Consider the following 14,470-nt stretch of genomic DNA (forward strand, 5'->3'; position numbering starts at 1 on the left):
TCGGGAAATTTGACTGTGGCAGAAGCAAGAGGGTGATTAGACAGAACAACAAAGCAAAAACACAAAGTTCAAAGCAAATCAAAGTAAATGGGATCATTAAGAGTCACCAAATCCAATCATTAAGACATAAAAGCAGAAAAAACAAACGAGCAAGAGTGGAAAGAGCTACCGCCGCCGGCTGCCACTTGAACGGCACCAAGATGGGGGAACTTTTGCAGACTGTGACCGAGGTAGAAAATATGCAGAGTCACTCTCCCAAGCTTATCCACACAGTTCCTCAGTAGTCTGAAGCTGAAGACAACAGTAGCAGAGTAAAGCCCTTCGACTTGGTTGCTGGTAAACGCCGACAGCTCTTCCATCTTATCCCATGATGTAATGGTTGGTCAGAAGCATTGCCTCTTCTCCCAGCACTTTGGTCTAGCTCCGAATCTTCGGTGGCACCGAGGTGTTGCTCCTTCTGCTGCGTATTGTAACAGCTAGTCCAGACATGGGCAAACTATGGCCTGCAGGCCACATCCGGCCCGTCGACTTGTCCAAATAATGTTTTTTTTCTCTCCCCAAGATGGCACCGTCACGCGGAAGCCAGTGGCAGTAGCTCTGTCCACTCTCTGTTTTTCATGTTTTACAGCTCCTCTATCTTTTTTAAATTACATTTTATTATTTCTTAATACATTCCTTTTTACTTTACTTTGTACTTTATACTTTAATGATGAGTGATGAGTATGTTAATACTTTAGTCCTTTTTTTCTGTTTATGTTTCATATGTACTGTTAACGGATGCAGTTTTTTTTTACATGTATCTTATCTTGTCCTGACCCGGCCCATCTGTCAAAATTTTAAAGTCAATGTGGCCCCCGGGCCGAAAAGTTTGCCCACCCCTGAGCTAGTCCGATGTGCATGACAGCATAGACATGAATGGCTCAAAAAAAAGAAGTAGCTGAAAGAAGCCAGGCTAACAGAGCAAAGACAGTTGTAAAAACATTAAAGTAAAAAGTATAAAGCACAAAGTCAAGTAAAAGATAATGTATTAAGAAATATTAAAATGTAATTTAAAAAAAGATAGAAGGGCTGTAAAACACGGAAAACAAATAAGGGTGGACGGAGCTACTGCCACTGGTTTCCCGCATGACGGCGCCATCTAGGAAAAATCATTGAAAAAAAAAAGTGTACCTTAAAAAACGAGCTTAATTCGTTCCGGGACTGAGCTCGTATGTCGATTTACTTGTAACTCAAATGAAACTTTCCCATAGAAATGAATTAAAAACAAATGAATTTGTTCCAACCCTTCGAAAAAAAAACAGGATATTGAATTGGAAAAAACATTTTTATTTGTTTTAATTCACCATCTATTAACAAAGCAACAAATAACTAGTGGTTTAATAGTACCAACATGTGTTTAATAGTAATAAAATTAGACAGATTTTGCAGAGGGGGAGAGAGAGAGACGGACAGAGAGGGGGGACTTTTTGCATGGCAACGCGCTCGTAACAATACATTTAAATGAACTTGGTTTACGATGCAGACACTCCAAAATAAAATTAATCTAACCTTACACTCGATTTAATTCAAATTTTGTTGTAAATGTTGATACCTTTCTTCACCTGAGTTGGCTCTATTTGTCCTGCCTCCACCTTGACTTTCAGATGCAACTTAGAGGGTTGTTTGCTTTTGTATTCCCTTCAAAATATTCCGAATATGATGCATACAAATGTCGTCATAATAGGATAATGCACGACCACTTGCCAACGGGAAGTAGTATACACGCCATTCACACTGATAAATGGTGGAAAAACATGCAAAAAAATGCAACGCTCCGCCTAGTGCTCTTAGAAACATTACACGAGGGAGTTGCCACCAGAGAGAAATTACACGAGGGAGTTGCCACCAGAGAGAAATTACACGAGGGAGTTGCCACCAGAGAGAAATTACACGAGGGAGTTGCGACCAGGTTTTTATTTGATACAAAAATTTAAAAAGTCCAATAAATTTTGTTTCAATTCACAATTGTGTCCCACTTGCTGTTGAATCTTGACAAAAAAATAAATTAAATTAAAATAACATTTTATATCTTTATGTTTGAAGCCTGAAATATGGCGGAGGTTTGAATAATTTTGCAAGGCACTGTAAGTACAAATACCACAATGTCTTTACCATGCATATTTTATGGATCCCACAATACTCTAAACAACGTGACATTATTTAACCCTTCAATGCAGTCGTGGACATTGAGTTTGTGGGCCTATTTTGTCTGAATTTGCATGCCTTTGATGTTTTCTTCAGATTTCAAAAGACTTGTTGACAGTGATCTGGTTTAGCGATCTTTTTTCAGGACAACAAAACCTAAATGTCGAATGTTTTTTTTTCACTTTCCAGATATAGCAACATTTTGGGTCCATAAAGTGAAAGAAATCCTAATTTGTAAGAATTTGTAACATTTACCATATTCACTCGCATATAAGCCGCTTTTGTCGGCCAAAAATGATGACTGAACCGAGCGTACGGCTTATATGCGCATAAAAACCCGACATGCACGAAACTGCAAGTTAACGCCATCATGGAATGATGACGTCACAACAAAATGGCGCTGCAATGTCATGATGCAATGGTGTCATGATATCACGCCGCAAGCAAATTCAGCTGATACGGTTATTTACTTCAAAATATAGAAAAGATAAAATGCTAAACAACATTTATGTTATGTTCATTCAAGAAAAAAAATACGTATCTTGCATCAAACGTGATAAAAATCATGTGCCAGTCACTGCTTGCTTGGGGCACAGCCATCTTACCTAGGCCCCGGGGCAGTCATCTTACTTAGGGCGATTCCGTATAAACCTAGTTGAACATGCTCTGACTGGCCAGACACGAATAGCCTTGATTTTGAAATAAAACAACATTCCACTTTGATTATTTTTCATTTGATTTTTTTGTTCGAAAGTGACAACTATTGGAGTAATATGAACCATCGAAAGAATAGATATTTTGACATTAGCAGCAATACGGCTGCCACAAAATCTGGTAAGAAAATTTTAATTTCTGTAATTAGAAAGCATCAGGTTCTCATCAAGACAGACTTAAATCTTTTTTTCAAATTGAATAATTTGCTATTTTGCATTTACAAAGACAGGCATTTTAACTTATGATATTGACCCTAATAATATGCATTTGATTCATGCAGTATCTCAGAAATACCACTTGTGATGATTTTTCCCTTCAAAGTAAAGTGGTACCTCGACATACGAGCATTTGGAGATACAAGTAAAAATTTGAGCAAATAATTATCTCTAGATGAGAGAAAAAAATTGAGATAAGAGAAAGCTTGGTGGCCAAGACATGAGGATGTTTATCATTGTAGCACACTCTTTTTTTGCTGCATCTCATTCGTGTATATAACAGAAATCTACGAGCACCCGGGGGGAGCTTTGCATTTTTTTTCAGTGTTTTTTTTTTCTCCCATCACTCAGCGCGAATGGCGGAGCGATCGCTGTTTCGAAGAGTAGTATATCTTACTTCTCGTTAGTAAGTGGTCGTGCATTATCCTATTGGTAGGACCTTCATTTGTGTGCATCATTTTGGGAATATTTTGAAAGGAATACAAAAGCAAACTACCATCGCTAGGTTGCATCTGAAACTCAGGATGGCGGCGGGGCAAATAGCCAACCCGGCCAGGAGAAGGTATAAAAATCTAAAACAACATTAAAATTCATTTGAGTTTAAGGTTAGATTAAACTTATTTTTGAGTGTGTTTGCATTGTAATCTAAGTTCATTTGAATTTATTTGTTATATTACGATTCAGCGGTACAAAAAGTCTCCCTCGCTCACCCAACACCTCCCTCTATGTCCCCCTCTCTACCTTCCACAAAATCAGTCTCATTTTAGTTCTATTAAACACATTTTAGTAATATTAAACTACTAGTTATGTTACTTTGTTAGTAGATGGCAATTAAAAGAAAAAAATCCAATCCAATATCCTGTTTTTGGTGTTTTTTCAGAGGGTTGGAATGAATTAATTGTTTTTTTAGTTCCTTTCAATGGGAAATGTTTGTTCGAGTTACGAGAATGTTGACATACAAGCTCAGTCCCGGAACGAATTAAGCTCGTATCTCGAGGTAACACAGTAACACATTTGTAAAATTGGGAATCAGGAGGGCGGCTTACACACAAGAAATTGTAAAATTTTAGGGCAATTTTAAGGGTGTTCCTCATACGCGAAGGTGGCTTATATGCAAGTAAATATAGTATGTCCAATTAGCAATAATACAGTGGTACCTTGAGATACGAGCTTAATGCGTTCCGGGACTGACCTCATATGTCGAACTATTCGTATCTCAAATCAACGTTTCCCATAGAAATGAACAAAATACATATTAATGCGTTCCCAGCCTCTGGTATGTATGTTTGCTTTTGCACAAGGATATGGACAATAATTCACATTCACACGCATACATAGGGACAATTTAGTGTTCAAGCAGCCTACCCTGCATGTTTTGGGGATGTGAGAGTACACTGGAATACCCAGAGAAAAGAACATGCAAACTCCCCACATTAACGGACTGACCCAAGATCTGTGAGACTGATACATTAACCACTTGCAATGTTTTAGTGCTTATTTATGAGAGGAATAAAATGATAAATATCAATCTTTTAATTGCTGTGTTGAAATATGCATAAAATATATACAAAAAAATGAAGGTGAAGCCAAAGTCCTCCCCTCCGATATTTGCCTGGCCCTCCCTTTCTCACTCCCAATCCCCCCACTCTCCCTTCCTCACCCCACCCTCCCTCAACCACTCACCCACTCGCCGAGTCAGCCACCCACCCACTCATCCAACCACCCAAAACCACCATCACCCAAATTCACTCGCCCGCCCACTTGATCGTTTACTCACTCGATCTTCTCATTTCGCATAGGTATGTGTGAGAGCAATGCACGCGAATCCTGTAATCCTTATGCCCAGGGGTGCTCAATAGTTTTTGCTCAAAGATCTAGTTTTCAAAGAGCGATGTACCCTTATTTTCAGGGGCCCCTGACAAAGGTCAGCAGTTATGTATGCTGATTATATACCTGCAGCCAGCAGGACCCAAAATAGTGTAGGTAGGCATTGTGCTTGGACTTGCAATGGCACTGTTTCCCAGCTCAAGTACCATATAACATTTTATTACGAATCCAATCCTTGGATCAAATCTTAATGTCCTGTGATCTACCAATAGTACCTTAGTGATCGAATGGTAGCTCGCGATCAACCTTCATATATCCTTATGGATGGAGAGATGACATGTGCAAAAACGACAACAAAAATGTAAATGTTAATATTAATGCATCGTGTGCCACCTGATCAGATATTCCTTTTCTTGCTTGTTCTTCGACCGTGTCAGGATATATCACTTGGTCCCGCAGAGAACCAAGGGTCATATAGGGTCTCTAAGAATAAAAACACGTACAGCTGTTAAGATGTATTCAGATTTGTTTCTAGCAACTTAAGGAAAATATATTTGTTTTGGTTTTATACAAATGTTCGAAATAAAGAACAGCTCCCTTTCCAAACTTGATATTAAATGACATAACATAAAAATAATACAAACCACATAATAGTTTGTACTAATAACCTAAGAGTACAAAAGTGGTTCATAAGTGGCTGCATATAAGGGCCATTGTTATGGATTCACGTTTATACTTTCACAAGTGTGTAACCATATGCCTTTACTCACAATGATCATTTGTCTTGTTTGTATTATCCTTCCATTCACTTAGGTAATCAGTCTTAAATTTATTGTCTTTTTAATTTCAATGGGCTCTAATAAGCAGCGAACAAATTGACATTGTTTTTTCACCGATTTCATAGTTAATGCTCAATTAGCTTTCAGATGACGTGTGCATTGTTTAAACAATTTGATATATATTTGTGAATGGGCAGTTCATTCAAAAATATGGTAACAGTTAGGGAGAGAAAAGGGGAAAATTTGACACCATTATCAGGTATTGGCAATAATTGATTAATCATTTTATCGGCCACTAAAATGTGTCACTGATTATTTAACTGATTTTAGGATCCAAGGGGATAATTTCCTTAGGACAGGAGAGACTTGGAGTGCACGGAAGGCATTCCCGCTCTGCCCTGGGCGGGTGAAATGTACTTTGTCATGCGTCATTTTGAAGCCATTTAGAATATTCAGGAATTGCACAAGCATTGACAGTTAATATCAACTAGGTAAACTTGCTTGCCACTGCTTTGAAGTCATACAAGTACAGTTGTTGTTAAGTAAACTTACATAGGTTTATGACTGAGACTTGTCGTTCCATTTACAAATGTTAATGCAGTAAGGCTTGACAACTAAAATGGAAAACATGAAACTGACCGTTATGCAAGATACAAAACCTCAAACTAAGAAAGAAATTATGGATTCGAAATTCCTTTAGGAATAGTGGCTCCTATTTTCAAAATGATGTACTAAGCTTAGCAGGCTTTTTGTGGCACAAAACAAATACTAGTGTCTTGTCAATGTTAGTACTTCCAGATTATAAAAGACTAGACCAATCTCTGATTAAGGCAATATTCTTTATTGTAGATGGGTCATATAAGGCAAAATTCCAACAAGATATGATGTATTGACCACTACTTGAAATGTTAAAATCGGATCCATTACCACCTCATTATTATGCACAAGCAGCTGAACTTATAGCATGAGGTATGCAATTTAATGCCAAACGAGGAGGTTAGAATGTGTACAGATGGTTGACATGTGTTTGCTTCTTATTTTGCCATTTTGGCATAATTGGCAAATAGAGGTTTAATCAAATCCACTGGCTAGGCAAGTCTCTCTTGCTGGATTGGGGAATTGCAACAAGCGATCTTCAACGCCCGTCTTCCTTGCAAGTGATTTATTCAAAGGGTGTCCATGCTTTTGTGGCTGTCTAATTGCAAACCTGACGCCAGAGGATCCATTATGTTCCACCCTCATCTCTGGTCACAAGTTATGGGTGTGGGTGACCGAAAGAACAAGATCTCGGATTAAGCGGATGAAATGAGTTTCATCCGCAGGGTATCCGGGGTCTCCCTTAGAGATAAGATGAGGAGCTTGGTCATCTGAATAGAGCCACTGCTCAAACAGAATCGAGAGGAGCCAGATGAGTTGGCTCGGGCATCTGATTAGGATGCCTCTTAGTCTCTGATGAGGTGCTCACGAGACGGACCCAGGGAAAATCCCCCGCCTGGCCCGAGAAGGCCTTGGCATCCCCCCGGAAGAGTTGGATGAAGTGGCTAGGGAGAGGGAACTTTGGGCTTCCCTGCTGAAGCTGCTGCCCTCGCAACTCAACCTCAGATAAGTGGAGCAAGATAAGGTTTGCAATGTTGCTCATGCAAAATTTATGTAATTATCATACTCAGAGATAATGAAATTAGCGTCTCTCAGGGGCCATCGATACAACAATGGACAGGGGTCGGGGTGTAGAGTATTTTCATGGAGATTGTGAGAGTTTTAATTCAGTATTATTAAACATTTCCTTGCGACAAAGTACAAGCTTGGCCTTGCTATTAAAGAACTTTGCTCACTATGCGGATATTATTATTATCATACTTGCTTCCAATGAAAATATAAGCATTGCTGCTGAAGGCCTTGTTTAGTCTAAACAAAGAGGAGCCACGACACCTCAGAGTACTGGGAACCTGCTCGGAACACTGCACCTGCGGGATCTGCCCTCCACCACTGACCCTTTGGTTCTCATCTGTTTTGACAATAGTGGACATGTTTTGGTACACATGTATTATACTCAATGCACATGCACACACAAGTTGAGACGTCCATGTAATCAGGGCCACCTATTGTAATAACAGAAAAGGTGCGTAAGGTCAGAGTGGAGCTGGGAAGTTACCTCAGGGGTCGTTCTCCAGGTAAATAACATTTCAGAAGACTGTAATCCTCTTAATTAATGAGTGCATTCGGGAATGTCTTCTGGCGAAGCTGACATTTTTGTTTTTAGGAGCTGAAACTGAACAAAAAAATCGGAAAACTTCTAGACTGTTGTCACAATCTAAACAGTTGAACATGTAAAACTGAGATTTGGCTGGCTATGTCACAAACCGATGTTTTTTCGACTGTCTTGTCGTCACTTTAAATAATGCGCTCATTCACTGGCTCGTGTGCCTTACTTCGACTGTTATTACATATACAGAGAGGCAAATAAGTAATTGGTCAACCACCAATTGTGCAAGTTCTCCTACTTGAAAAGATAGCAGGGCTGTAATTGTCAACATGGGTAAACCTCAACCATGAGAGACAATGTAGAAAAAAAGAAAACCAAATTGTTTGATTTTTAAAGAATGTATTTCCAAATTAGAGTGGAAAATAAACCTACACACAAGCAAGGTTTATGGCTGTCAAAGAAGAAGGTCTAACTTCTAACGAGGTCTCCACTTGTTGACACTTGCCCACAACCTCAGTCTCTCACACGCCAAACTCCATTATTCACCAGAAGATGGCAGTAGCCCTGTGGCCGCACTCTGGCCGCCGTGACCCTTGCGTCATTGTTTCAGCCCAGCCCATTTCTAATATGTAAACAAAAAAAGGAAAGTTGACCGGGAGGGCCGCCGCATCCAGGAGAAGTGGAAATTTGAGTATTTTTTCACTGAAATACGAAACAACTGTGTCTGCCTAATTTGCCAAGAGACTGTGGCTGTTTTCAAGGAATTCAACATTAAGAGGCACTACCAGACGAAACATGCTAGCTACGACAAGCTAACTGGGAACGAACGCGGTGAAAAAGTGAAGCAACTGGAAGCTGTTTTAACGGCACAGCAAAGCTTTTTCACAAGAGCCCGTGAGTCAAATGAAAATGCCACAAAGGCAAGCTACGAAGTGGCAACGCTAATTGCAAAGCACTGCAAACCTTTCAGTGACGGTGAATTTATTAAAGACTGTGTAATGAAAATGGTTGAGAAAATTTGTCCCGCGAAGAAGCAAGAGTTTGCCAATATTTGCCTGGCTCGTAATACTGTGGAACGGAGAATTGAAGACGTTTCATTAGATATTAAGAGACTGTTAGAGGCAAAAGGAACTGAGTTTGACTTTTTCTCGTTAGCGTGCGATGAAGACCTGGACTACATACTGCAGTCAAGATCCCAGTATCACCCTTCACATTAGTGCAGGCAAGATATTTGTTAAGTCCTCTGAGTTGAATAAATTCTTAAATCTCAGTTCATTATTTTTTTTGTGATGGTCAAAATCACAGTTTGAATATGCAGTGATCATTGTTTTGTTTTCAGCACTGTTCCTACAGAGAGCATATAATAGTGAATAATATGTGATGTTTCACATGAACTTAGATATCCTTGATCGTTTTCTTAATTTTTTGTGGTTTGTGATTTCGGTAAAAACCTAAATGTAAAAAAAAATGTAAAAGTAAAAGTATGCCATTTGTAATTAAAAAAAAAATCCCAAAAAGTTAATTTGCATTTAATGTTAATGGTTCAAAGAATGTTAGGCTAAAAGTCGGCCCGCACACATTTTCCCCTTACCAAATCTGGCCCTCTTTGCAAAAAGTTTGGACACCCCTGGTGTAAAGGAAAGAATGAATGGGGCCATGTATCCAAGGATTTTGAGCGAAAATCTATTTCCGTCAGCAAGGACATTGACAATGAGACGTGGCTGGGTCTTTCAGCATGACAATGATCCCAAAAAACTAAACGAGTGGCTTCGAAAGAAGCATTTCAAGGTCCTGGAGTGGCCTATCCAGTCTCCAAATTTCACCTCATAGAAAATCTGTGGAGGGAGTTGAAAGTCCACTGTGCCCAACGACAAACCCTAAACATCACTACTCTAGAGGAGATCTGCATGGAGGAATGGACCAAAATACCAGGAACAGTGTGAAATCCTTGTGAAGAGTTACAGAAAACGTTTGGCCTCCGTTATTGCCAACAAAGGGTACATAACACAGCATTGAGATTAACTTTTGGTATTGACCAAATACTTATTTTCCACCATGATTAGCAAATAAATTAATTTAGAAATCAAATTCTTTTTTTCTACTACGTTCTGTCTCTCATGGTTGAGGTTTACCCAAGTTGACAATTACAGGCCTCTCTAAGGTTTCAAGTAGGATAACTTGCACAATTGGTGGTTTACTAAATACATATTTGCCCCACTGTACATCTTAACATTCTATATTTCTCTTCATTGAAGTTAGATTGTTTGCGATTAATGTTTCCCCCCCATGTTTTGCTTTCTAAACAATAAGCATGTGATAGTGTGATATTTCACCCATATTCATCAAATGAGGGTGAATTTGAAACGCATACTTTTTGCCGGCATATACATTATCTAACTTTACGCGTTCATTTCATAATCACTATGTTGGCAAAACAGACTACACTTATACATTCTCTGAAGCGCTGTCTCAAGACGGAGGTGAAATAACTTTCTAGGCCAACTGAGAAATAGGAGCCTAGAAGACACCATATAAAATACTGTCCAGCTCATTATCTCACTCCTTGGTGTTACAGACACAAGCGCGCTCTCACTCAACCTGTGCTGTGATATAAGTTGAACAACACTGCTTTAAATTGCATTTTGGCAAGTCAATCTTCCAACTTGGGAAAAAAAATGCCCAAAAGTGCATGACTCCCGCAATCTCGCAACAAAGTTGAAACATAAAAATGTGTTATGTTACAAGCTGATTTTGAGATCTTTTTTAACCGATTCACATAAAATACACAAACAAATCCAAATCACATTGTAATATAGTTATTCTACTTATGACCTTTTCTGGTTGATGTAATTGCTCATGAATTCATTTCAGGTCTGGGGCAAATTATGAAGCTTTGGCTCTTTTATCAGACACATTTTAATTAGTCTGCCAATGTGCTGTTCAAATTTGGTTTCTTTCCTCTGTAACTAGATTCTAATTGGGTGTGGGGAGTAAGTAAAGCTGGTAATTGATGTGGACTGCAAAGAACCAACCAGGCTTCCAGATTAGGCAGTTTATAAGATTGGACCCCCCCCCCCCTTTTTTTTTAAAACATAAAACAAATTGGTGTGTGTCTGTCCACAAGTAGCATGCTCTTCTGAGCTTGGCAGGATAATTGAACAATGGCTTCCAAATAAAAATAAGGAGACAAAATATTAAGGGTCGGTCAGAGTGCTGGGAAAAAAAGGTAGCTTTGATCATTCACGACCACGTCATCAGAAATGAACATTGAATTTTTTTTTCAATGTATATGTTACCTGTGGAACATAGAAGAGCTTCCCTCTCTCTGGTTTAGTCAGCCGTCCTCCAAACAGAGGCCAAAGCTGTTAAGTACAAATGGAAACAACTATTTCAGAAGTAAAACTGTGTCAAAGTGTTGCATATATAACGATCATGTTAATCAAATGTTCCATGCATTGGTCAAGTGAATACCATAGACAGGATCTCTGCAGGTAACAACAACAACACATTTTAGACTTTTTAAAACCATAATGATTACAATTTAAGGCCCATTTAACATAGACAACGGACAAATATGTAACAAAGACTACCATGACTAAGATGTCACTGGCATCCATCTAGAGTGCCCTGTTTTCGTCTCGGGCTGGCGTTTAACCCCTTGCTGCACACTGCAGCCACTATGTTGTGAGTAAATGTTTTGTCATGGTGACATGTGTTTAGCATTAGCCAGTTACCAATACTGGTGCAATCCTTGGTGTGCGGTGAGAAAAAAAATTCTCCCAATTTTTAGTCACACATTTCGGGTTATACACGGGTGCGCATTATACCCGGATGAATACGGTAGTAGTTAACATGGAAAAGTAGTCAACATTGAAACAATTGTCACGTAAATAAGTAGGTACAAAGTGACTTAAGTGGTTAGCAGTAAGTCTTGATTAGGACGGTGCAAAACGAGTTGACTATGGTGATGGCTCATGGGAAGAAACTGTCCTTAAGTCTGTTTGTCTTGGCTGTTACAGTCAAAGAGCGCCTGCCAGAGGGCTGAAGGTTCACAAAGTGGAAGCCGGGATGTGTTTTTTTTACGATGCTCTTTGCTATTCCTAGGCACTGGGGTTCGTAGATGGTGGACAGAGGAGTTAGGGGGCAGTTGATGGGCTTTAGTGCTGTGTTGATCCCCGCATGCAGTCTTTTTCTGTCGGCTTCTATGTAGCTCGAGTGCCACATAGACACATCGTGGTGTGGCCTTCAAGCCCAAATCATCTGGGATAGGCTACAGCATGCCCAGCCACCCGTGCGAGTATGCACAGTATGGATAATGAATGAATGATGATGTTACTGTTACGGCTGTCAGCCTGGGTATACATTCTGTAGTAGGTTGTGTTGTTTTGTGTTTGTTTTTTTCTGCAGGTACCGTGAGCTGTGGCTCCACTCCTGAGGCAGAGCATTGTCCAGGCCAACACAGTTGTGACGACTCACCACTCATCACTCCTCCAATCAAGATTCACATGCTGCTCTTATTTAAACCCTCTTATTTTTCAGTTCTGGGCTTGACTGTCTGGCATGCAGGTGCTAAGACAGTGGAGTCCTTACTTTTCTTTAGAAGGCACCAATTGTCTAAAGTTAAGTAAGTTGTTTGACCCAGCTTCACCTGATTTGTGAGTATGCTATTCATTGTTATATTGAATATTTATGTTGATAAAGTTAATTATTTTGTGCTGCACATGGGGACTTGAGATAAGTTTAGACATCCCGGGGTATACATATAGTTTGTTGCAGTTATCCACGTAGTTTATTCCCATGTATAGACTTTTATAATATCAGTTCTGACAGTGGCACTCCTAGGCCTTATGTCCTGTATTTTTGGGGGTGTTCATTTGAACACCTGTCTGGGAGGGTGTTTTTGTCCTTTTTCATTTGAGGGTTCCACTTTAGTATCTTTTGCGTCACCCATGTTGTCCCGTAGTCCAGGTTTTCTGTGGACTTTGTTGTAAATACATTATTATTTAATGCTACTTGCCTTGTGTGTCTGCATCCTCATTGGGCGGATTTTTCTGCTGGGGTAGTTGCAACTCCCTGGTAACTTTTACCAGAGGGGGAGTCGTAACAGTTACACATTGGGTTGACAGGTTTTTAGTTTTTTTTTCGTGTGATCTGTCCTTGTGATTGTCCATTGAGTTCACCTGTCGTGTCCCCGCCCCTGGTGTATATTCTGCTTGCTACCTCTCATATGACCCAGGTGTTTTTGATTGTCTCTTCAACCCATGTCAGTATATTTGAACCCTGTGTTTGTCAGTCCTTGTCAGATCCTCGCTAGTGTCGCTTGTGTCAAACCGTGTTCACGTATGTTCAAGTTGTGCGAGAAGCAGTCTTTGATGTAGTTAGTTTAGTTTATCCTTGCAAATTATGAACATTAAATTTTTAGTCCCATGCAGCCATGCCTCTGCTGTTTTACACAAAGGATCAGCTGTTAGTGCTATGCAACACCTGGATGCCCCTGGTCCTCCCCGAAGAGTTAAAAAGGAAGAGAAGAGGAGGCTGAGCTGGACAAAAATGTCAGGAGACACACACGACGCTTCAGACCCAGCGATCCGTCTATCACAATAGGGAACGTAAGATCTCTCCCCAATAAGATGGGAGAGCTAACGGCGCTTACCAAACTACAATGATAATATGGGAAAATCTGTATTATGTGCTTCACGGAGACTTGGCTGAATGAACTAACACCAGAATCTCGTTTCCTTGGATGGTTTTCAGCTGGTGAGGGCGGACAGAAATGCAGAGGAGAACGGTAAGAAGAAAGGTGGGGGACTAGCTGTTTAAATTAATAGCAGATGGTGTAGCTCCGGGCATAGGAAGGAAAAACTTTGCACTCAAGACATTGAGCTAGTTGCTGTTAGCATCAGGCCGGTTTACATCCCCCGGGAGTTCTCGCACGTCATCATAATAACTGTGTATATACCTCCTTCGGCCGATGCGGCAGTCACTCTCGAGCTGCTTCACGCTAATGTGTTGCGGCTGCAGACGTCACACCCCGAGTCTTTCCTTCTTATCTCCAGTGATTTTAACCATGCTCCCTTGGCTTCTACTCTCCCCACCTTCACTCAGAATGTAAAGTGCCACACCAGGGAATAAAAAACTCGACGTGCTGTATGCCAACACAAAGGATGCATACAGCTCAGTCCCCCTGTGCCCACCATGCCGCTCAGACCACAACATCTGATCCCCACCTACATGAGGAGAACGGTTGCGAGGAGAAAAAAACCTACCACGACGATTATACAAAGATGGACCAAGGATTATGGTACTGAGGGACTGTTTTGAGACCATTGACTGGGAGGTGCTGTGCAATTCACATTGGAAAGACATTGGCATTTTGATACACTGCAACACATATCATATCAACTTCTTTGTTGAGAACACTGTACCCTCAAGGAAGGTCCGTTGTTCCTCCAAAAATAAGCCGTGGGTCACCAGGGATCTAGGGGCCCTCCTGAAAAAGAAGAGGGCTTTTAGGTCTGTGGAGAAAGAGTCTGAAAATGGTCCAGATG

The 14,470-nt window shown here is 40.2% G+C and overlaps 1 protein-coding gene across 3 annotated transcripts in view; it reads right to left on the reverse strand.

Moving 5' to 3' along the window:
• abcd3a (ATP-binding cassette, sub-family D (ALD), member 3a) overlaps positions 1–14,470 on the reverse strand; it is an 89,518-nt gene that overhangs the window by 10,685 nt on the left and 64,363 nt on the right. For all 3 annotated transcript variants that reach the window (XM_077735900.1, XM_077735901.1, XM_077735902.1), the window contains 2 exons: positions 11,219–11,284; positions 5,334–5,423 (listed from right to left, as the gene is read on the reverse strand). In XM_077735900.1, the coding sequence (XP_077592026.1) occupies positions 5,334–5,423; positions 11,219–11,284 (156 nt within the window). The remainder of the gene's footprint in view (positions 1–5,333; positions 5,424–11,218; positions 11,285–14,470) is intronic.

This window comes from Stigmatopora nigra, chromosome 16, assembly GCF_051989575.1.
Source record: "Stigmatopora nigra isolate UIUO_SnigA chromosome 16, RoL_Snig_1.1, whole genome shotgun sequence".
Classification (NCBI taxonomy): Eukaryota; Metazoa; Chordata; class Actinopteri; order Syngnathiformes; family Syngnathidae; genus Stigmatopora; species Stigmatopora nigra.